This window comes from Staurois parvus, unplaced genomic scaffold (assembly GCF_062004578.1).
Source record: "Staurois parvus isolate SC_StPar_1 unplaced genomic scaffold, SC_StPar_1.0 ptg000019l, whole genome shotgun sequence".
Classification (NCBI taxonomy): Eukaryota; Metazoa; Chordata; class Amphibia; order Anura; family Ranidae; genus Staurois; species Staurois parvus.
The window spans coordinates 20,224,900-20,249,161 of NW_028317815.1; the positions used below are offsets into that span (position 1 = coordinate 20,224,900).

General features: G+C 41.8%; 2 protein-coding genes across 2 annotated transcripts in view; one reads left to right on the forward strand and one right to left on the reverse strand.

Annotated features, from left to right (window-relative positions):
* DNAJC2 (DnaJ heat shock protein family (Hsp40) member C2) overlaps positions 1-14,149 on the forward strand; it is a 28,425-nt gene extending 14,276 nt beyond the window's left edge. Inside the window, exons 8-17 of the mRNA XM_089685578.1 lie at positions 611-702; positions 1,000-1,121; positions 1,602-1,751; positions 2,310-2,398; positions 2,939-3,008; positions 3,540-3,724; positions 7,264-7,364; positions 7,568-7,678; positions 8,252-8,406; positions 13,995-14,149. Of these exons, the coding sequence (XP_089541704.1) occupies positions 611-702; positions 1,000-1,121; positions 1,602-1,751; positions 2,310-2,398; positions 2,939-3,008; positions 3,540-3,724; positions 7,264-7,364; positions 7,568-7,678; positions 8,252-8,406; positions 13,995-14,069 (1,150 nt within the window). The 3' untranslated portion in view covers positions 14,070-14,149. The remainder of the gene's footprint in view (positions 1-610; positions 703-999; positions 1,122-1,601; positions 1,752-2,309; positions 2,399-2,938; positions 3,009-3,539; positions 3,725-7,263; positions 7,365-7,567; positions 7,679-8,251; positions 8,407-13,994) is intronic.
* PMPCB (peptidase, mitochondrial processing subunit beta) overlaps positions 14,126-24,262 on the reverse strand; it is a 46,046-nt gene continuing 35,909 nt past the window's right edge. The window contains exons 12-13 of the mRNA XM_089685590.1: positions 22,669-22,744; positions 14,126-14,432 (exon numbers count right to left, since the gene is read on the reverse strand). Coding sequence (XP_089541716.1) covers positions 14,368-14,432; positions 22,669-22,744 — 141 coding nt within the window. The 3' untranslated portion in view covers positions 14,126-14,367. The remainder of the gene's footprint in view (positions 14,433-22,668; positions 22,745-24,262) is intronic.

The following is a 24,262-nucleotide window of genomic DNA, read 5'->3' on the forward strand; positions in this document are numbered from 1 at the left end:
GGTGCACTTGTAGTCCACTCACACTTCTTCCAGCTTTTTAACTGAAAGCCTGTACAGTGCTGAAGGAAGTGTCTGCAGGAGCCTGACATTACACCCACAATCCACTAATTGTGGGTGCAAAACTTTGCAGGCTCCTGGGGGGGCACATTTTTTTTTTTTGTAAAATATATTGCTAAAATATGTGTATTTCTTTTTTGCTAAACTTAACATAGCCACAGTTATGACATGCACACTGTACGTACTGGAATGATCAGTTCGAAGAGCCACTACCACTGACCTGGCATACACACTGTGCCTGCCTGTATGCTTAGCTTAAGTGCCTACTGATATGACCTGTCTACTGTGCCAGCTGGAATGCTTAGCTCAAAGACACACTTTTGTCATACACACTGTGCCAACTGAAATGCTTAGATGTACAAAACTCTGGACACTTTTCTTGTAAACCTGTTTCTAGTGTTGATTTTGTCTCTTTATTGTGTTACGTGAAATACTTCTTGTTAAGCCTTTACAGATAAAACTGTACTGTTTGTTAAACTCTCCATTGTAATGTTTGCGGGTGCCAATAATTTCTCATAAGCACTAACAACACTTTTTCTTAAACTGTTCACAGCCGTGATGAGAGGAGGTGGATCGAAAAACAAAATCGAGCTGCCCGAGCACAGAGGAAAAAAGAAGAAATGATTAGAATAAGAACATTAGTTGGTAGCTGCCTTTTTCTTTTTTCCCAATATGCGTACATTTTTACAAGGAAACAATTTAGTTTTGCAGTTCTGGCATTTTTAGGGTAAAGGTTTTTTTTTGTATATTTCTTGTAGTCAACCACAAAGAAAAAACACCCGAGGTATGGGCTCAAAAAGACTGCTTTAGTAAATAGATACTATACATGAAAAGCTGAGCTCCTATAGATTCTTTTTATATTTCTTGTGTTGTAATGGAATAGGTATACTGTTATCTGAATGTGGATGAGTTTCTATAACTGTAGGTCTTTGATGTCTATAGATAATGCATATAGTAGTGATCCTAGAATAAAGAAGTTCAAAGAGGAAGAAAAGGCAAGGAAAGAAGCTGAGAAGAAAGCTAAAGCAGACGCCAGAAGAAGAGAACACGAAGAAAAGGAAAAGGTATATGTGGATTGTAGAAACACAAGCTGAACAATATTTTTAATGCCATGAGGGTACAGGTTTTAGTGTTCTCACACATGGGCAAGTGTGGGCACACATGGGCATATCTACACTATGTTAACATAACTGGTAAAGATGCTTTCCATCTGTGAGATTTTTTGTCGGTTTGAACCATTCTTCTTAAACCTAATTTAACTCCATCCTTGATGTTAATTGTTGGCTGGAAACTTGCATTCCAGTGAAAACAGTTCATCTTGGGCTCCAGAATTGAAGTCCTATAGCTAGAGCTGGCACGCAGGGATCATGTAAGCTGTGCACAGTTTACATTGCAGGGATCACTGTGAGCAAACAGGTAAGTGTATTTCATTGCAGAAGAGACATTGCATGTCTCTTCGATAATAAAAAAAACTTTCCTGCTCACAGTATATGACAGTAGATAACTGTATGCAAAAAACTAATAAGCATGTATATCTCTTTCAGCAAAGGCAAGCTGAGCTGGAAGCTGTTCGATTAGCAAAAGAGAAAGAAGAAGAGGAAGCTCGTCAGCAAGCTCTTGTAGCCAAAAAGGAAAAAGAAATACAGAAAAAAGCCATTAAAAAGGAACGACAGAGACTGCGCACATCATGCAAGGTTTATTTATTTATAAAGCAAATTTCATGGGGAAGTTAGAAGTGAAAAGGGCAGTACGTTAAAGTGATGATAAACCCTTTTAAAAGTCCACTAAAGTGACCTATGTCAGGTGATATACAGTGATGAATTAAAACAATTCTCCTAAATACGTTGTTCCTGCTGTATTGTTTACCTGCAGCCCTCTCTCCTCCACAGCTTTCCACAGTACACTGTTTAGTTTAGATGTTATTTCACAGCTTCCCAGTGGCAGTGATCTGATGTCATACATGCTGCAGAATTTCTATAGGCTCAGGTTACGTCAGGCAACACACCTTATAATGTACTAGAATCAGCTGCAATTCTTTCAAAATATCACAGAATGAATGAGAAGAGTATAATCATCTAGAACCTCACTCTTAGTTGCTTCATATAAATATGGTTGAGTTTAGAAACAGCTCTGCTTTTACTGTAATGTGTAGAAAAGCTGCTGAAGAATATTACCTACTAAGGTAATAAAAAAAAACTGATTTAGTTAAGACTTCCCCAGCAAACTGTTACTTCTTTTACTTTACCCCTCAGAATTGGAATTATTTTTCTGATAATGAAGCAGACAGTGTGAAAATGATGGAAGAAATTGAAAAACTCTGTGATCGTCTGGAGGTAGCAAGGTAATTAATTTCATCTAGTTATGCTCTGAAAATAATTTCTCTTTTATATGATGACCATCCTTTAAAATATGAATAAAAGAAATGACAGATGGCAGTACTCGTTGATTAATGTTTAACGTGGAACTTTTGGTTAAAAAAAGAGCGAACAGGCAGGAATTTTAATGTAGAAGAGACATGCTTTGTCCCTGCTGCATTAAAGTTACGTACCTGCCTATCTGCCCCGTACAGTTAGCTGCACGTGTGCAGCTCTCTGTACAAATCCGGCAATGCCAAATCCATCCGAACATGCGTGGGAGTGACGTCATCCCTGCCCCCCCTCCCAATGAAAGCAGCCAACAATTTGAGGTCTGGAAGCCGGGCAGGCGGGGAGCTCCGGGACACTGCATCGCTGAAGTTGAGGTGAGCAGAGTTCTGCTTTAAACTGTCAGTTCTATGAGAGAAAGAGGCAATTATATTGGTCATTTATGCCATTGAAAAGGTTAATTTCTTAGTCATTTTCAGTGTGTGTGTTCCTAATTCTTGGTCATGCTGTCCTTTCAGTTTACAGTCACTAAACGAATCCCTTTCAGGAAGTTCTAAAGAAGATGGGAAAACTGCTGTTGAGAAACATGTAAGTGAATAAGTAGACATGTTTTTATTAGTTTGTGTGTATAAGCCATTACTGCTATCGCTCTGCTATTTATGTGCGTGTTTACTTACAAAAATATGGCAAGAAGCATGCCATGTCCTCTTCATTTCCCCTTTGTCATTGTCAAAAAAGAAAGCTGTAAGAGCATATAATAATAATCATCATGCATGGGTTTCCACATCTTTATCACACGTGTCGTTCTTTCTTATTCTATCCAACAACAAACTCTCCAGTTTTACTACATCCTTTTACTACATCCAGATTTTTCAGTTTTATGTACTAGATACATTTTAGAAAAGGCAACCTTTCCTAATTAAGGGCATTCTTGCCCAGTGCATGTTGTCTAGCAGTTGTTAGGAAATGTGGTTTCTGTGATTGTGAGACATTAACACCTACTGTAATGAAGCAAGCTGGATGCAGCTGACTTTTGAATGACATCCTTTAAAAACCATAGTCTGTATTGGTTAGCATATCTGAATGGATGAGGCCTGTGAGCATGTCTGTGCTCCTTAGATTTCAGAGGTGAATGCACAGATTAAAAGAGAAAAGGAGCAGGAGGAGGCTCGGATGAAGCAGTCCACAAAGAGTGCAGATCAGTCTGGTTCAGGAGGCGGGGGCAGCAGCAAGTCTTGGTCAGAGGATGACTTGCAGCTACTTATTAAAGCTGTGAACTTATTTCCTGCTGGAACAAATGCAAGGTGAGAACCAGAAGTTGCTTCAAGATTGTTTTGCGCTGTATCTATTTGAATCTATTGAATTTCCTTACACATCAGGCTGTCATTAATGTTTGATTTGCAAAATTGTTATTGCCACTCCTCCCACACATATTTTGGTAGTCTGGGATGCTGCTGCTCAGGGATGAGACAGTGTTGTTTCCGTGGTGGGTACACTAGTGATTTTTATTTTTTTTCCAGTATCATCTTTGAAATGGAAACAGTTGAAACATCAAAAGTAGAAATTGATGTAAATGGTAGCTTTACTATGTTTTATGAGAGATTATCATATTAAGCGGGATCATTCTTTCAATGGTTTGGGTAGGGTGGTCTGCTATATTATGAATATTTTGACCCATTTCAGTGATTGGATCAGGGGACTTCAAACTTGCTATACAAAGGGCGAGATCATTGTCCTTCAGACTTTAGGGGGTGTCTGACTGGCCAGAGGAACTGGAATATTTTCTGGCATCAGTGAGAGTAAATATTGCCTTGTTTGCTATTAGGGGGAGGAATAGTGTCCCATTGTTGGTGCCAGTGGGAAAAATGGTGTCCCATTGTTGTCACATGGCAGAATATACTTGTATCACTGAGAGGAAAAGTACCCCAAGAGCCGCATAAAGGCAAGCAAAGGGCCGCAGTTTGTAGATCACTGGGTTAGATGATCGCACTCACCTCTTTTTGAATCTCGCTTTTGGCCCATGAATATAATGGAGTCCTTGCAAGCCAGTAGTCGGGCACAAGAGGGTTGGCCTGACTTCTTATTCAAATGTTAGTCGAATTTTGCTTAATAAAGCATTTCAGGTTTTGGGCTCATAGTGAGCTCTGATAGGTAAGGTAGCATGTACAGTGCCTTGAAAAGGTATTCATACTCCCTGAAATTTTCCACATTTTGTCATATTACAACCAAAAACAGAAATGTATTTTATTAGGATTTTATGTGATAGACCAACACAAAGAGGAACATAATTGTGAAGTGGAAGGAAAATGATAAATGGTTTTCAAATTTTTTTACAAATATCTGAAAAGTGTGACGTGCATTTGTATTTAGCCCCTTTTACTCTGATACCCCTGACTAAAATCTAGTGGAGCCAATTGCCTTCAGAAGTCACCTAATTAATAAATAGAGTCCACTTGTGTGTAACTTAATCTCCGTATAAATACAGCTGTTCTGTGAAGCCCTCAGAGGTTTGTTAGTGAACAAATAGCATCATGAATGCCAAGGAACACACCAGACCGTTCAGGGATAAAGTTATGCAGAAGTTTAAAGCAGGGTTAGGTTATAAAAGAAAAAAAAACACAAGCTTTGAACATCTCGCGGAGCATTGTTCAATCTATCATTCGAATATGGAAAGAGTATGGCAAAACTGTAAACCTACATGGTCGTCCATCTAAACTGACAGGCCAAGCAAGGGGAGCATTAATCAGAGAATCGGCCAAGAGGCCCATGGTAACTCTGGAGGAGCTGTAGAGATCCACAGCTCTGGTGGGAGAATATGTCCACAGGACAACTATTAGTCGTGCACTCTACAACTCTGGCCTTTATGAAATAGTGGCAAGAAGAAAGCCATTATTGCAAGAAAGCCAAGAGAAGTTCTATTTGCAGTTTGCGAGAAGCCATGTGGGGGACACAGCAAACATATGGAAGAAGGCACTCTGGTCAAATGAGACCAAAATTTGAACTTTTTTGGTCGAAAAGAAAAATGCTATGTGTGGTGGAAAACTAACACTGCACATCACCCTACTGTGAAACGTGGTGGTAGCATCATTTTGTGGGGATGCTTTTCTTCAGCAGGGACAGGGAAGCTGGTCAGAGTTGATGGGAAGATGGATGGAGCCAAATACAGGGCAATCTTAGAAGAAAACCTGCAGGGCTAAAGGTAGAAAGAAACCACCTGCCCGGCACCCGGAACTACATGTCCCTGGCGTCGGGCGATAGAAATCCAACATCCCTGTGCATTTATTATTTTTGTCCAATAAATGAACTTATCCTTTAATCTATTGCTGTTCTAGCAAACATTTGGTCAAATTAAGCCTCAGTCACACTGCCACTTATAAATTTGTAGTTTGATATTAACCCATAGTTTTCATTCTGTACTAATAGTAGAAAGGCATCTTTCTGAGGATGTCTTGCGTAGCTCCTCATTGGCAATCCCCAGCTGGTGTAAGAGTAGCTTTGATGCTGATGTGAATAGAAACTGGAGAGATGGCGCGCCCAATCTAAAATAGGAATCATAAGTTGTAAACACACAAAAAATAACCTGAGAGGAAGCAGCCTTGAGTTTTTGTGTTTCCTCTGTTGGTAGTCCAGAGAAATTGGTGTGAATATTCCCGTCCTGTTGCTTTAGGATGGAAGGGTAAGCCTTTTTCACTCCAACCACCCATGATGCCAAAGATCAGTCCTTTTAACTCTTGCATGAAAAAAAGGAATGGGGGTGGGGGTATTTAGGACTTTTAAAGGGCCATAATAGTAGAGGTACATTTGATGGTTTGGATCCAAACATCCAGTGATAAGGGCTTTCCCTTTCTTCTCCCATTTTAGCACATAGGATAGTTGTTGTTTTTTTGTGTGTGTGCCACGGTGCTCAGGAACTGGTATAGCTGCGAAGCAAGGCTGTACAAAGGGTGGGGTAATATCTGCTTATATATGTCCCTGTACCTTTTATGTATAACCTATAAATAAAAAAATCCACAATACAAAAGTGCACATGTAAAAAAAAAAAAAATATTTAGCAAACTTTCATGGAGTTGTTGGAAAAGACTGCTTTTTTGTAGCATTGATATCTGATATCTCTTTGCCATGTAGTGTGCATGGCCGACTCCTTTATATACGCTTTATACGGAATCTTGATATTAAAAAATGTTTTGTGGTTACATAGTACACTGGCAGTGAAATATATAAAGTTCTTCTTTTGCGATGACAAAGAGAGTAAAGGGTATTTTTCAATTATTTGGTGTATAGTTGGCCCAGCCTTTTATTGTGACCATACTTTGAAGTAGACCTGTCCAGATTTATTTATATACCTATTCCCAACCTTCTATGCTTACCGTTTAATTTCCTCTTCAATGCAAATAGGAACTAACCTACCGACTTTGGATGTGGGCCTGCAGGCACCCATATAATACCAGAAGGGTTCAGGTATTTTGCTGGCACTCAACCCCAGCAGTAACGTTTCATCAGCCACTGATGAGTTCTTGGTTTTTACAGATTGGTTTGCTTTAATGAGCTTTTCCATATTTTTAGTAATTCGTACAATTTGGATATCACTTCATATAATTGTTAAATAGTGAAAACCACTAGTACTGTGTAAAATGTTTGGGTTCTGGTAGTGTGGGTATTTTTAGACAAAGAGTGTTTTCATTTAGACTGTTTTACCAACTGCATGCTGTCATTTAAAAATCAATTACAGGTATCTACCATGTACCATCAGAAAAAATGCTTCTGTACACAGATGCATATTTGCATCTGACATAATATATTTCTGTTCGTAATGTGTTTTTTTTTTTTTTCTGTACGTCTACAGGTGGGAAGTTATTGCAAATTATATGAATTTGCATTCTGTTTCTGGATTAAAAAGGACAGCAAAAGATGTAATTAATAAGGCCAAGTCGCTACAGAAATTAGGTAAATAAGTGCTTTGACAAATCTGTTTTCTAGAAACAAAATATCCTGTTCTCCCATGCTTGTGCCGTAATGCTTGACATTCTAGTGTTCTGAGACGTGTATCATTTGAGGTCAGCATTACTAAAATGCACACTACAAACTACAGAAGATGATATTCCTGAATGTATATTCATACTCTTCTTTTTTTTTTTTTTTCTGTACAGATCCTCATCAAAAGGATGACATCAACAAAAAAGCATTTGATAAATTCAAGAAAGAGCACAAAGCTGTACCTCTGACTGTGGACAATGCTGTGCCTTCAGAGCGCTTTGAAGGTATTTATGTAACACTCAGAGGCATATCAGCCTGTCAGTGGTCATTACTGGTTTGCAGTTTGTGAAATCTGCATCATCTTGATATAGCACTTACTACAGAACTTCATATTTTTCTAAATCCTGGATAAACTACCACCTCAAAAATTCTAGTTTATGTGGTGGTGAGTATTCGTTGCATACTATATTTCAAAGCTGTAATTTAAAGTGTATGTCAGGGCTAAAAAAACAACAAAACAAAATCTCTGCAATACATTCACAGTCACATCGGCTGAGGCAGAGATTGTGGCATTGTCTGCCTACCGCAGCTAATTAGAGGAAGCTTTGTATTCATTCAGAACCTGATCTGGGTGGAATGCGGTGTTCATGTCTTGGAAGTAGCTGGCCCAAACAAACTAAAGTCATAGTAAAGCTGGAAATCAACTTTAAATCCAGCTATGGCTAAAGCACACTTGATGTAAACCTACATTTAAAATTGTAATCTGAGGATCCATGTGAATGCTGTAAAAAAGACTTAATACACTGAGAATTCGGTGGCATTTATTCTTTTAACCTTATAATTCTGCCCCTTCCAAGGTCCCAGTGGAGATTCTGTTCCATGGACAACTGAAGAACAAAAGCTTCTAGAGCAAGCACTCAAGACCTATCCTGTGAATACTCCAGAAAGATGGGAAAGGATTGCAGATGCTGTCCCTGGCAGGTCCAAGAAGGACTGCATGAAAAGATATAAGGTTGGTCATAGTCTGGTGTGCATATACAGTACTGTACAAAGGTTATATGCAGGTATATCCTACTGCAGAATAAATTTGGAGCCACTCACAAGCCTCCCTGATGGTATGGCATGTTGGATAAGTATCTGCCTAGTGTCATAGGTGGTTGAATGCCTTTTCCATTGCAGATGATTTCCTTTTTTCCTCTTGAAGTTCTTGTGGGTTTTTGGGGGTATGTCTTCCCACGTCACATATTCTCTCTTCAGTACTTCCGTTGGAAAATCTGGAACTTGGGCAATAATATCAAACTGTACCTTCAGGCCATTAATTCCCACTAACTGCTGCCTCTTGTCAGAGTGGGAATCATTTTCTTCCCATGTCTTGGAAGAATCCTTCTTACAGGTGAATCCACTTTTTTTTTTTTACTTCTGGAGCCTATTTTCTCCCAGATCTGGACCAGGGCATCACTAAGCTCCTGGACAGTCTGAGGTGCAACATGGCAGCGTTGGACTGAAACATGATATCCCAGAGGTGTTCTATTGGATTTAGGTCAGGCGAGCGTAGGGCCATTCAATGATATCAATTCCTTCATCCTCCAGGAACTGCCTGCATACTCTCGCCACATTGTCATGCACCAGGAGGAACCCAAGACCCACTGCACCAGCGTAGGATCTGACAATGGGTCCAAGGATTTCATCCCGATACCTAATGGCAGTCAGGGTGCCATTGTCTAGCCTGCAGAGGTCTATGCGTCCCTCCATGGATATGCCTCCCTAAACTATCACTGACCTATCACCAAAACAGTCATGCTGAATACTATTACAGGCAGCATTCTACATTCTCCAGACCCTTTAATATGTTACATGTGCTCAGGGTGAACCTGCTCTCATCTGGGAAAAGCGCAGGGTGCCAGTGGTAGACCTGCCAATTCTGGTGTTCAATGGAAAATGCCAGTCGAGCTCTATGGTGCCAGACAGTGAGCACAGGGCTCACTAGAGAATGTCGGGCTCTCAGGCCACCCTCATGAAGTCTGTTTCTGATTGTTTAGTCAGAGACATTCACACCAGTGGCCTGCTGGAGGTCATTTTGTAGGACTCTGGCAGTGCTCATCCGGTTCCTCCTTGCACAAAGGAGAAGATACCAGTCCTGCTGATGGGTTAAGAACCTTCTACGGCCCTGTCCAGCTCTCTTAGAGTTACTGCCTGTCTCCTGGAATCTCTTCCATGCTCTTGAGACTGTGCTGGGGGAGATAGCAAACCTTCTGGCAATGACACGTAATGATGTGCCATCCTGGATAAGTTGGACTGCCTGTGAAACCTTTGTAAGGTCCAGGTATTGCCTCATGCTATCAGTAGTGACACTGACCCTATGCACTAATGCAAAACTAGTGAAAAAACAGAAAAGATGAGTAGGGAAATAAGTTTCAATGGCCTCCACCTGTAAAACCAATCCTGTTTTGGGGGTCGTCTCATTGTTGCCCATCTAGTGCACCTGTTAATTTAACACCAAAGCAGCTGAAACTGATTAACAACCCCCTCTGCTACTTAACTGACTAGATCAATATCCCAGGAGTTTAATTGACTCGATGCTATACTCTGATTAAAAAAATGTTCCTTTAATTTTTTTGAGCAGTGTATATATAAAATATGCATCATCAGCTATTGCACCAGGTGGCTACGTTGTTGAGGGATTTTTTTTTTTTTTTTACGTTTAATACAATAAGTACCTTCAATGTGGTGCACTTATATTACACATTACTTTCTCTTCTTGCTCTCACGTTACACATTTTCTACATGTGAGTGGTTATTTTATGTTCACTATTAAATACGTCTTAGTTTTGGTGATGGGTCTGGACTACTCAGAGGCGCTGCGTTTCTCTTATCCACTTGAGTTGTCGTTTCACTCTACCACAGCTCGCTGGGTGTCTCCAGACCATTTGTTCCTCCACCAACTTCTGATCCCACATTAAGGCTAGAGACTGCGGACCGCTTATTTCCATGCGCCTGTCATCCTTTTTTATTGCAAGTGGGGACACTGGTTATGTACCTCCAGGTTCAACAGCAAACTGGGATAGGTTTGTCTCCAGGTGCAGTGATTCTCTAGCTGAGGCAAAGGATGCTCTGTAGGATCAGTTCACCCTTTGCATTTCCTCCCTGAAAACCTCTTTATCTGCTCCACATGATCAGGAAAGAGGACCTTTCAGTGATCCGCACTGTTCCAGGTGGATCTGGTATGCCAACCCAGTAAAACACTCTGTGGGCACAGCCAGGTTTCCTGCTTCAGTTACTGGATTTAACAGCATTGATGTTGAGGCAGAGGTTCTCAGGGACAGGGGCATCTCCAAGTCTGATTTCTTTGATGCTAAAAGCTATAGTCTACTTCCCCCAAGGTCTATCATTGGACATGAGAGATACTTTACTTGGTGTGAGCTTTCACCACAGAAGTTTCTCTGTAGACAAAGCTTCTCCTTTCTGCTGCTGGGTCTGGACCAGCATTTGGCTCTCAGCACCATCAAGGGTCAGATCTCTGCCGTTTATATTCACTGTAACCACCTTATTTTGCTAGGGCAATTTCCCTCTATTGTCTGGATGTGGTTCGGGCTACGAGTCTCTCAAACACTGACTGGTTTGCTTTTTGCCAGCATCCAGTAGTCCACTGAGGAAAACCCTTAGTGGATTCCCAGAAAAAAAAAAAATCATACATCACAAGAAATCTTCCTATTTATGACTACCTGGGATATGCTGCCACTGTCAGGTGAAGGGATGCTGGCAAAAAAATAGGCAGATTCCCCCTTACACAGGATCTCTCAGCTCTAAAAAGCAGGGGCAAAGAGCTGAAGTTACATTAGTGAGGACAGCTGATTGGAGGGAAAGGACACCCCCTCTTCCACACAGGAACAGACCTGAGGCTGTCATTCTACTGGAGCTCCCTCCCATCGCCTTTTTTCTCTTAGTGTCAGAAGTGATTCATGTGGATAGCAGATGGAGGAAGCAGACAGAAATGATACCTGGTACTCTGGTTTCATACAAGTACACACTATAGAGGGATATGCTTAGTTCATATTTCATATCTGAGGTTTGCAGTTTTCTGTCCTGGTAGTTTTTTTTTTTTTTTTAATTACTTTGTGGCATTTGGCTGACATTCACATTATTGATTTAGGTTCATCAGTCTTCAGTTAACAGCTCCTGTTGTGGTAGTTTTACTTTTTTGTGACATTTGGCTATTATCCACATTGGTTGAGGTTCATCATTCTTCAATTAGCAGCTTCTCTTTAGTGATTACCTGTCCTTTCTACTCTTTGTTCATGTATTGAATCCATCAGATAATTAATGTCTGTTAGATTGGTCAGTGGTTTTTGCCCAGAAACTCTGCTGCACTGCTTTTGGATGTCCTAGAATCTTCTATACTCCTTTTGTCTCTCAATGGATAAGAAAAATATTAAGATTTTTGTACTTGCCATAAAGTGGATATATGGTTTAGACCAGCAATGGGCAAACTACGGCCCGGCGGACCTTTTAATCCGGCCCGCGGAGCTAGGCTCCCGCAAGGCCAGTGGTCGGCAAGCCGCGGCTCTTTACAAATTTAGATGCGGCTCTCCTGTGTGCCGGGCGCCCGCTCCCCTCCCTCCTCTCCCCTCCTCTCCTCTCGGATGGCCGCCCCCCCTCTCGGATGGCCGCCCCCCTCCCTCCTCTCGGACGTCAGGACTCTGCAGCTGTCAGGATGTAGGCGGGGCAGCCAGGATGTAGGCGGGGCAGCGTGACGAACTCCTCTCACAGTCCTCCCTGAAGACCAGAACGGCGCGGGAATACGAGAGGAATGCGCGGACCAAAGGTAAGTGAATTGACACAGGGGGGGGGGACTTACTATATGGGGGATGAATTACTATAGGGGGGACTTACTATATGGGGAATGAATTACTATATGGGGGACTTACTATATGGGGAATTAATTACTATATGGAGGACTTACTATATGGGGGATGAATTACTATATGGGGGACTTACTATATGGGGAATGAATTACTATATGGAGGACTTACTATATGGGGGATGAATTACTATAGGGGGGACTTACTATATGGGGAATGAATTACTATATGGGGGACTTACTATATGGGGAATTAATTACTATATGGAGGACTTACTATATGGGGGACTTACTATATGGGGAATGAATTACTATATGGAGGACTTACTATATGGGGGATGAATTACTATATGGGGGACTTACTATATGGGGAATTAATTACTATATGGAGGACTTACTATATGGGGAATGAATTACTATATGGGGGACTTACTATATGGGGAATGAATTACTATATGGAGGACTTACTATATGGGGAATGAATTACTATATGGAGGACTTACTATATGGGGAATGAATTACTATATGGAGGACTTACTATATGGGGGATGAATTACTATATGGGGGATGAATTAATATGGGGGATGAATTACTATGTGGGGGATGAATTACTATGTGGGGGATGAATTACTATAGGGGGGATGAATTACTAGGGGAGATGAATTACTATATGGGGGACGAATTACTATATGGGGGACGAATTACTATATGGGGGATTAATTACTATGCTTACTATGGGGGAATATTACTATACTTACTATGGATGACACATACACATCATTCATCTACTCTTGGTCCGGCCCCCGGGTCCAATATATGAACCCATTGCGGCCCTCAAGTCAAAAAGTTTGCCCACCCCTGGTTTAGACACTGGCAATATTATGCCAGCCCATGTTACTCTGCATCCATAAAGTTGGGAGCAGTAAACAGAGAAAAAGGGAACCTGTGTCCCTCAGCTGACTTTAAGAAAGATTTTACAGTAAATGCAATCTAAATCTGTTTTAGATCTGAACTACAGGCAAACTTCTCAGCGAGCTGCTGATAGTGGTGACTGTCAGTCACCGCTATCTACTCAAAACAGCTGTGAGAACACAGCGGGCTTGTGATCGCTGAGTTCTCACACTTTGAGCCAGCAGGGGACCAGTGCTGTACCCACCTAGGTAAGTATGGGGGGGGGGGGGTCCACACTTTCATTAGAAACTTTGAATTACTAGCACAGAGGTTGTCTGAAAAAATTATGGGAAGCATGGGTAACCAGCCTGATTGTTGCACCAATTGAGTTGGACAGATTTAAATGTGCATATTCTACGTGTATGCTTCGGGTATTATTTTGCTGATGTTTGTTCTATTTTGCCTGACTATGACAGGATCCCCTTGTGTCTCCAATACGATTTCTATGTCTTTGGGATATAGCCCCTGGTATCGAGTGTATGGTGGTGGTGTTACTGATAATGTCAGTAGTTTTTGTTTTCCCACCACTAGTGTTAACCACTATTGAAATTGTAATAATAGGCTAAAGAACTGGAGGAATGTGCTGTATATGTTGTAATACTGACAAGTTTGATGTACCCTTTCTCTGTCGCTACTTGAAAAATCTCAAATGACAAAAAAAAAAACAAATGGGGGGAAATAGAATACACTCATACTCTACAAAGGCTGATTTAACATCATTTTATGAGCTCTTGGATATATTTATTTTTTTACTAATGCATTTGATTGTTTGTTCTGCTTTACCTTACCAGGAACTCGTAGAAATGGTGAAAGCCAAAAAAGCTGCTCAAGAACAAGTATTGAATGCAACAAAGTCCAAGAAATGAGGACGATCTGTTTGTGTGTCATGTTTTATAATAAAATGAAGCAAATACTACAAGTATTTGGTTGGATAAATTATATTAAACATTGTTTCTTTTACTGTACAAAAATGGTTTGACAGATTTTGTTGCATTGTGCACATTAGTTTTAACATAGTCCTACACAACTGAAACAAGTATATTTTTTAGGTTAGAGTCCTACAAGGCTCATATTACAAACCTAAAGAGTCTGCATTACAAAAAAAAAAAGTATTCAGCAAATCACATTTGGTTTAAAAAATATAAATGTCTTTAGAAATAGTCATCACTGTCTAAGCCAATGCATGCCACTGCGTATTTGATTGTAGTCTGGGAGTTGACCGATGGGACCTGGTAAAAGAAAAATAGCATCATAAGTACTTAGCAAATCCATCTGGATGTAGTTTTGGTACAGTTACAGCATAACTGACTGACCTACTTAAAGTAAATTTATCAGGTTCACAGGATTGAACAAAGTGACAAATAATGCTTGGGGTTGCTTAAATAATAATAAAAAAAAACTATTTCCAGTATGCAGGTAGACTCTCTAATGAAGTCTGGGGTGCACAGGGTAGCACTGAGAAGGCTATGTAAGCTCTATGCTCCTACCTCCAGGAAGACCAAACACTAGCAAACACAAACTGTAGGCTAGGCCCAGGAGAACCCCTCCTTACTGCCACCATGCCTCACTTTTTTGCTAGTATCGTAGGATGAAGAACATCTTTTCTTCATCTGTGCTGTAGCCACATTTATTTTTGGATAGCACCTTTTTCTCTTCAATCACAACTCTAAACATCAGCTTGAGCTTTATCGCTCTAACTGTAGCTCTTTGGCATGGTTGTTTTTTTGTCTGGCTTTTGAAGTATTGCATCCAGATCCTGTTGCAGGGATAGACTGTACATGATCATCACGTGCTTTCTAGGTCCACAGCTGCTGGTATTTCCATAGAGCTTGCTCTTTTGGGGGATGCCAGCCTATTAGGCAGGGGAGGAGTCCTGAGTGCCCTGTCAGTGCTGGAGACTTGGTCTCCATCAGAATCTTGTCTTCCCAATTAACATCCTGGAACTTTGTGCAATTTTGCTGTTTCTGTAGAGCTACACCATCCAATCTGGATTCAGTCAAACACCGCCACTGAGGTGGCATACATCAGGAAGTCTTGCAGTGGCAATAGAGGTAGATTGAATCCTGTCCTGAGAAAGGCTTCTAGCCATGGACATTCCAGGAGTAGACAAACTAGCAGGCATACTTCCTCAGCTGCCAGAACCTGAACCTAGGGGCAATGGTCCCTTTACCCAGAGGCATTACAAGTGGGGACACTGTTGTTGAACCTGGACATACATAACCAAACTGGATAGGTTTGTCTTCAAGTGCAGTGATTCTCTAGCAGAAGAAATGGATGCTCTGTACAATCAGTTCACCCTTTGTTTACATTTCCTCCCTGAAAACATCTTTATATGCTTCACAGGATCAAGAGAGGGCTTTTCAGTGATCCTCACTATTCCAGGTGGATCTGATATGCCAACCCAGCAAAACACTGTGGCCATTGCCAGATCTTCTGCTTCAAAGTTACTGGATTTAACAACATTGATGTTGAGGCCCAGGTTCTCAGAGACAGGACATCTGAGTCTGATTTCTTTGATGCTAAAAGCTATATAGTCTACTTTCCCCAAGGTCTATCATTGGACATGGGCTTCCACCCCAGAAGTTTTTCTGTTGGCAAAACCTCTCCTTTCTGCAGCTGGGTCTGGACCAGCATCAAGAGTCAGATCTCTGCCCATTATATTCTGTTTTAGAGGCTGTCAAGCTCTGACTTTTAGAAGACTCTCCTCAAATCCACCCACAAGGTAGTTTTCACTGTAACCATCACCTTTGCAAAGTGAGTGTCTGAATCAATCACCCTATTTTGCTAGGGCAATTTTCCTCCATTGTCTGGATGTGGTTTGGGCTAAGAGTCTCTCAAACACTGCAGCTGGACTGTGAATGTAGTTAAACCCTTTGGGTAATTTCCCTGGTGTGCTAAGCAGTGCTATCCGTACAGTTATCAGGCAACTGCTCTCTATTGCCAATGGAGCGCTATACTACCAAAGCAGTGTTTAGAAGAGGCAGCCATCAGACCGCAATGCTATGACGCATCAGACTACACAGGTGCCATCTTAAATTCTAGCCGGTTAGGACACACATGTACTCAATGTGTCTTGCTGCACTGCAAAGGCAGCATGGGCAGCCAAGCAAACAGGCGAAAATGCAACTACAGCTATTTCCACAATGACTATGGAGGTCCTACAGGGGTCTCGACATTCCTCTCTGCTGGGTGACAACGTTATTGAGGTTATAGGTTATTACCTTCAGCAAGCCATAACACTGAGCAGGGAGACAGAGGGGAAGATGGGGTGTACCCTGCATAGCTCCCCTAAAGGTCATCTTAGTTCTGAATACCTGCCCTTCTCGGTCTAGGGAGGAATTTTCAGCTGCCATTTCTGATTTGTGTGAACAGCTCTCTAGGTTCTCATTAGGTTGGACCGCCTGTGATGCAAGGATTTGCAGGAGGATGAAGTATTGGAGAACAAAGTCACTGAATTTGGGTCTGGGAGCAGAATCACAAATATTTTTCTGTGCATCATTTTACAGGAAGTGATGTATACTAATTAGGCTCATGTAGAAAATGTCCTCTCATCCCTGAAGTAATTGCTCATCAGTAATCGGTGGAGGAGGAATCCATCAACCCCCCCCCCCCCCCCCCACCACCAAAAAACAAAACATGGTTCTCTAGCTATTCATTTGACAATTTACTACTTGAATAAGACCCTGACAGTCTCGATGGAGGAGGTCCTGGTCTTTTGGGTAGAACTCCCCTTTAAAGAAGTTCTGCTTTAATGCTTTGTCCCCTGCTCCCCATTAAGGATTGGCACCTTTGGGTAGAGAGTACCCAAATTTGACAGGTACCCTCTCCAATCGCCTAAGTGATCAGAAGTGGAAATTATCCTCCCTCCCTATAGTCTGAGACACGTGACAGGTCCCAGAAGACTACAGGGCCATTCACAAAGTGCAGCGCTTCTCGCGCAGTGGGCAGCTGGCTGTGTAGCTGCAAGCTGTCACAGCTGGGTGCCCACACTAAAGATGCCGGCACCAGGGAGAGAAGATGGCCGATGAAACCGGCAGTGGTGAGGACACCACTGGACCGAGGGGCTGTATTTTAAAAGTCAGCCGCTACAGTTCTTGTAGCGGCTGACTTTTGTTTTGTTTTTTTCAGCTGGAACTCTGCTTTAAAGGATGTTATGGATATGCAAATAAAACCCTTTGAAACAAAGCACTATGATGTATAAGATGTTTGAAGCCCTCTTTAAGGCAGCTATGGGGGGTGTTTGGGCAAAGTGTATGCTTCATTTCAAAGAATTCGGCCCAGGAGATCTTGTCCTCAGCAAATCCTCCATCTACTGCCAAATGATTTGAGTTTCGGCGGATATCATGGAAGACTCAATACGACAGATTTCGAGGTTGGGTACAATGTTTGTCCATATAGGGAGGAGCCCGTGGTTCAAGTGCTGATTTTTCTGCAAGAAGCAACTTTGAGCGTGTGTCTGGACTATCCTGGAATTCCTTCATTTAGAATTTGACTAAGGGTAAAAATCACACTCTTTCCCCCTAAAGAAGCCAAAAACAATAGGTCAGAAACTGGTGCAGCCTCAGAGGCCAATACACATTCCTTTTGTAAGCAACAGGCCTCTGCCTGCAAGCAGAAGCCAATGGTCTAGTTTTACAAGAAGAACTGGACCCCCACAGTGTAGGAGGGGAAGCTAGGAGCCAGAAGTTGGAAACAAACAGGTTTGCAGCATAGTGTCTAAATGTTATCAGGTAGAGTGCTTTGCTGTTCCTACTCCATGCTTTATGTGCTCAAGAGTCTTTTTGGAGCCATGAGAGTGTTTTTCTGTAAAGAATATAGTTTCTGGGGCAATCACATCTGTGCCACAGAAGGAGAGATCTCTTAGCTTCTACTCCAACTTGTTTGCAGTTCCCAAGTCAAACAGATGTCTGGCCTATTGTTGATCATAAGGGAATTGGCTTCCTGCAGTTGCAGAAATACAAAAAGGCATCTATCCACCTGCTGCTTTTTTGCTTCATCAGAGGAAGTTCCTAGCATTAGTAGATATCAAAGATACCTACCTGCAAATCCCAATTTTCCAGCGTAACACCAACAGTTTCTGTGGTTCACTGTAGAGGACAGCCACTACCAGTTTGCAGCACTGCTATTTAGTCTTTCCCAAGCTCCCAGTGTTAATCCAAAAAACAAAATCAAGCCAGCACCTTTTGGTTAAGGACCCCAGGGTATTCCCAAAGTGGAGTGACTGGGCAACCTGCTTCTCAGGGAGCAACTGGCTCAGAGCTTGGCATCAAATGTCCCACAAGTGCAGATCCTAGAAAGGTTTGCTTGGGTACTGAACCTTTCGAAGTCATCCTTGGTTCCAATGGAACATCTGGAGTATTTGTGCTTACTTGTAGGCATAGTATAGGCGAAGGTGTTGGTTCAGCAAATGTCCCTGTCCCTAAACTCCCAGATGGAGCCTCTGAGGTCACTGGATAGTTCCTCAATTTGTGTCTGCATGAGGGTACTGGGATAGATGGCCTTCAATGCAGATCCGTATGTCGGGTTTCACTTCTGGGCATTACAACTCAATATCCTGACAACATAGGACAAATGTCAACAGTCCTTGAATTTGCCCATGCACCAGACTCCCAAGACCAGCTCTGGAATGACTGATTTCTACGCAGATGCTGGATGCCGAAATATATTTTCTTCTGATGATTTGAAGGTTTTGACGAAGGATGCCTTGCTCATTGGTTCAGGGAACGTGGTCATCAAAGGAACGGAGTTTGCGGATCAACATCCTAGAACATCATTTCAGCTAGACTGGTCTGATTATAGCATACCATCAACGAGGGATAAGAATTTGTGCAGCTCAATAGGAATTTCCCCTGGTCTTGTCCTGGGCAGAACTTCTGGCTCTGGCTCTCTGTTGATGTGGAAAATTGCCAGATGGACTTTATGAGCCATCAACAGCTGAATTCTCAGGGCAAGAACGTCAACCTCCAGGAAGCATACCTTCATTGGCGGAAGGCCTATTTCACCTGGTGTGACGCCCACAAGTTTCATCCCTGGCAGTATCTTGTGGGGTATATTTTGGCTTTTCTCATCTGGTGTGGAGATGTCTATGGCTCCAAGTACCAGCAAGGGCCAGATTTTGGCTTTGGCTGTTTTGTTTAGAGACCTATTGCGTTCCATTTCCTGGTACAAGCCTTTGTATAGGGTGTTACGTGGATTGGTCCTGTGCCGCTGACTTTGTCTCTGTAGGACCTTAAATTGGTGTTGTCCGATTTACAGATTTCTTCTTGTGAGCCTTTTGCTGGGGGACTCAGTGTCAAGCTTCTGCTGTTCAAGTTTGTAAGGTCTTCTCTTCATACGTTTGATAAGTTATACTAAGTGAATGTTCAAGCCTCTGCTTAGCAGAGGTCTTACAGGCATCTTTGCAGGAGAAGGGGAGGGGGGGGGGGTTCAGCTTTCTGTTTGGGGGTTTTGAGTTGCTCTCTTTGTTGCCCACCCCTTCTGTTTAGTGCCTTGCAACATCCCACAAAGTCATGAATATGAAAACACCTGTGTCCTGTGATGCTCTCCATGGGAAAAAAAAAAAAAAAAGGTTTACAGGTAATCTAAAAAGCTTAATTTTACCTACACATCACTGTCAAATCCAGGGCAATAAAGGCATTGTTTGGGTCACACTACAGTTTCCTATATCTCAAGACACCAGTAGAAAAATTTCCTTGAAACAGTTTCAACATCTACCCTTCCAAGAGGCATTCATCCTCTACAGGTGAAACTCAAAAAATTACCTTTTGAGGCTTTCCCTCCTACACACCCCTGTTAAAATGTCAGGTTTCTGTGATGTAAAAAAATGAGACAAGATAAAAAAAACATTTCAGAACTTTTTCCACCTTTAATGTGACCTATAAACTGTACAATTCAGATAACCACAAACTACAATCTTTTAGGTCGAGGAAAGTAAAAATAAAAAACTAAAATATGGTTGCATAAGTGTGCACACCCTTAAACTAATACTTTGCTGAAGCCCTTTTGATTTTATTCTAGCACTCAGTCTTTTTGGGTTTGAGTCTATCAGCATGGCACATCTTGACTTGGCAATATTTGCCCACTCTTCCTTGCAAAAACACTCCAATCTGTCAGATTGCGAGGGCATCTCCTGTGCACAGACCTCTTCAGATTACCCCACAGATTTTCAATCGGATTCAGGTCTGGGCTCTGGCTGGGCCATTCCAAAACTTTAATCTTCTTCTGGTGAAGCCATTCCTTTGTTTATTTGGATGTATGCTTTGGGTCGTTGTCAAGCTGAGATGAAGTTCCTCTTCATGTTCAGCTTTCTAGCAGAAGCCTGAAGGTTTTGTGCCAATATTGACTGGTATTTGGAACTGTTCATAATTCCCTCTACCTTGACTAAGGCTCCAGTTCCAGCCCCAAAGCATGATGCTACCACCACCATGCTTCACTGTGGGTATGGTGTTCTTCTGGTGATGTGCACCAAACATATCTTTTGGAATTATGGCCAAAAGGTTCAACCTTGGTTTCATCAGATCAGAACACATTTTCCCACATGCTTTTGGGAGACTTCAGATGTGTTTTTGCAAAATTTAGCCGGGCTTGGATGTTTTCCTTCGGAAAAAAACGCTTCAGTCTTGCCACTCTACCCCACAGCCCAGACATATGTTGTCACGGGTACCACACAGCCAGTACTTGCCAGATATTTCTGCAGCTCCTTTAATGTTGCTGTAGGCCTCTTGGCAGGCTCCCAGACCAGTTTTCTTCTCCTCTTTTCATCAATTTTGGTGGGACATCCAGTTCTTGGTAATGTCACTGTTGCCCCATATTTTCTCCACTTGATTATGACCATTTTTATTGTGTTCCATGGTATATCTAATGCCTTGGAAATTCTTTTGTACCCTTCTGCAGACTGATACCTTTTAACAATGCGATCCCTCTGATACTTTGGAAGCTCTCTGAGGACCATGGCTTTTGCGGTAAGATAAGATTAAGAAATGTCAGGAAAGACTTACTAGAACAGCTGAACTTTAATTGGGGTTAATCAGAGCCACTTTAAATGATGGCAGGTGTGTACTGACTCCTAATTAACATGATTTTGAATGTGATTGCTTAATTCTGAACACAGCTACATCCCCAGTTATAAGAGGGTGTGCACACTTATGCAACCACATTATTTTAGTTTGTTTATGTTTAGTCCCCCCCCCCCCCCCCAAAAAAAAAGATTTCAGTTTGTATTTCAATTGAGTTGTACAGTTTATAGGTCACATTAAAAAGGTGGAAAATGTTCTGAAATGATTTGTTTGTCTCATTTTTTTTTACATCATAGAAACCTGACATTTTAACAGGTGTGTAGACTTTTATATCCACTGTAAGAAAGCCAGGAGGAAGTAAGCTAATAAACATGCAACTACCCCCAGTTTAACCTCCCTGGCGGTATGATTATTTCAGATTTTTGGTGCTGAAAGCGGTACCATTTTTTTGCATGGAAATATGTATTTTTTTTATTGTAGGCTGTAATTTTTAGGAAAAACTCACTGAAATCTGTCCGAACAAGAGTCTAGTAAACATCCCGGGTATGATAAAATTTGAAAAACAAAATCATAAATTATAATTTAATAAATAATCATAAAAATAATATAAAAATAATAAAAAATTTAATTCAATAATATAATCAAACCAAAAACACTGAAATGTGAAATAGAGCGCCAAGTTCGCACATTGCTGAGCTCAGTCGCAAAATCGTTTTCAGTGTCTGATGACGAATTTCCCCCACGAATCATTATCACTCAATTCTGCAAGTGGTTCTGATTTACTATCGCTGTTCTCTAGCTGATCTAAACCGCTTTTGACCTAAAGGGACACTTTTTGGACGCCATGGACATTTCTCAGTTTCCAGGCAGAAAGAATAGACAAAATGCAGGCAGGGCGCAGGACAAAGCACTAGGGACAATATGTATGTGAAATAGGTTGAAACAGCAATGTTTTACTGTGTAAAATGTAAAAAAAAAAAATGACATTTTTTAAAATTTTTAAATTTCCCGCCGGCGGCGGCGCCCGTACGTCCCGACGTCACAGGGAAAGGACACAGAAGCCGGATGCCGGCATCGGCCGGAGGAGATGGCCGGGGACGCTGCAGGGGACACATCGTGGGAGCGCAGGGTAAGGTAAGGTAAGTGAAGACAACTTGCCGGAGCAGTGCCGCAGGGTAAGCCCGAGTGTAGCTCGGGGTTACCGCTTTTGGTACTGAAATGTTACCCCGAGCTACACTCGGGAATACCGTCAGGGAGGTTAAATACAAGCCTTGGGTGTAATTAGTCATTAGCTACAGTATTTTCAATGAACTGCAGTCCAAAAGAAAAAAAACAAAAACACAGATTGTAAATAACCAGTCACAATACATTTCAGCCTAAAACAGTAATTGAAATAATGTTGTGCTAACCATAAAAATCTTAAAAAGTATAACTTTAAACAAATACTTACCAACAGCAGCGATTGCTGGACTTTTATCATAAATATATTTGGTGCACACGTCTCTTATTGTCTGAGCATCGATCAGCTGAGTGGAAGGAATACAGTGTTTTTAGCTAAATACCACAGGTAAAGCATTAGTTAAAGCTTTCTGATCTTTTATTTGTCCAAGTAATTTCTACGAGCCATTGCCATCTACATTGTGTACTTACATGGTTGATTTACAGTGGGGAGAGCTATTTGCAATAAAGGAAGGACAACAACTGTGCCAGTATAAACAAGTCCAGTTCAAAACCAATGAAGGAGTTCAATTTCCTTTGGACTTACTAAATAGCACATAACACATATGGAGACGGTTTAGTAGGGTTGAAACAACTAATCGACAATCAATTATAAACGGTTTAGTAGGGCTGAAACAACTAATCGACAATCAATTATAAACGATTGTCAACTATTTTCATAATCTATTTGTTGGTCAACCGATTAGTTGGCCTGTATACAGAATGCATTATTTGTTTACATATCAGAAAACACATTGCAGCACATATATCGCTCAATACACCATCCATACATGACCGTAAGTGCTTGAGAAGTTGTGAATATGAGAGGAGCAATGTCTCATAGGACATGTAGTCCTGGGCAGGAAAAGGAAGCGAGTGATTTTAAAGGCAGACGTTTTTTTTACCTTGCTATAGGGGAGCTCTATACTATACTTTGCAGCTTGGTACAGGGGCATTCTGAATGCAGGAGGAGTCAGAAGTGCCAGTGTGGGACCCCAAAAGAGGAGGATCGGTGCTGCTGAGCAGGCAAGTATGACAGGTTTGTTGTTTAAAATGGTTGTTAAGGCTCAAGGTTTTTTACCTTCATGCAATTCTATGCATGAGGGTAAAAACTTTTTCTATGCAGCAGCCCACCCAATACTCACCTAAGCCTCCTCTCCATCCAGCAATGTGCACTGGAGTCTCTGCTATGCTGGGACTCCCTCTCCTCAATGGCTGAGACAGCAGTGAGAGCCACTGGCACCTGCTGCTGTCAATCACAGACAGTGAGCCAATGACGAGAGGGTGCGGGGCCAAGCCGCTGCTTCGTGTGTAAATGGACACACGGAGCAGCGGCTTGGGAATACGCATGCTCAGGTGCCCCTGTGGGGTACCCGACAGGAGGGAGGGGCCAGGAGCGTCAGTGGGGGACCCGAGAAGAGGAGGATCTGGGCTGCTCTGTGCAACACCATTACAGAGGAGGTAAATATAACATGTCTGCACGCACGAGCACGCACGCACGCACACACACACACACACACACACACACACACCTCTCTTTAAGGGCTATGTGCGGGGAAGATCAACATCTGAACTAAGAGAAGCTAGAGGCTGATAGACTGGAGTTAATATAATGCATTTCAATTACATTTAAAGTATAAGTTTACCAGTACTGTGCATTATATTTAAAATGATCATCAAGATGCCTGTTCCCTTTCTATTAATACACACCTTTATATGCGCAAATGGCCCCAAATCCTCCAATGTGATATTGCCTTGGATCAATGGAGTAGGATTTGGAAGGCTGCCTCAAGATCTTCTATTTGTGTAGTATATAAAGAAAACAC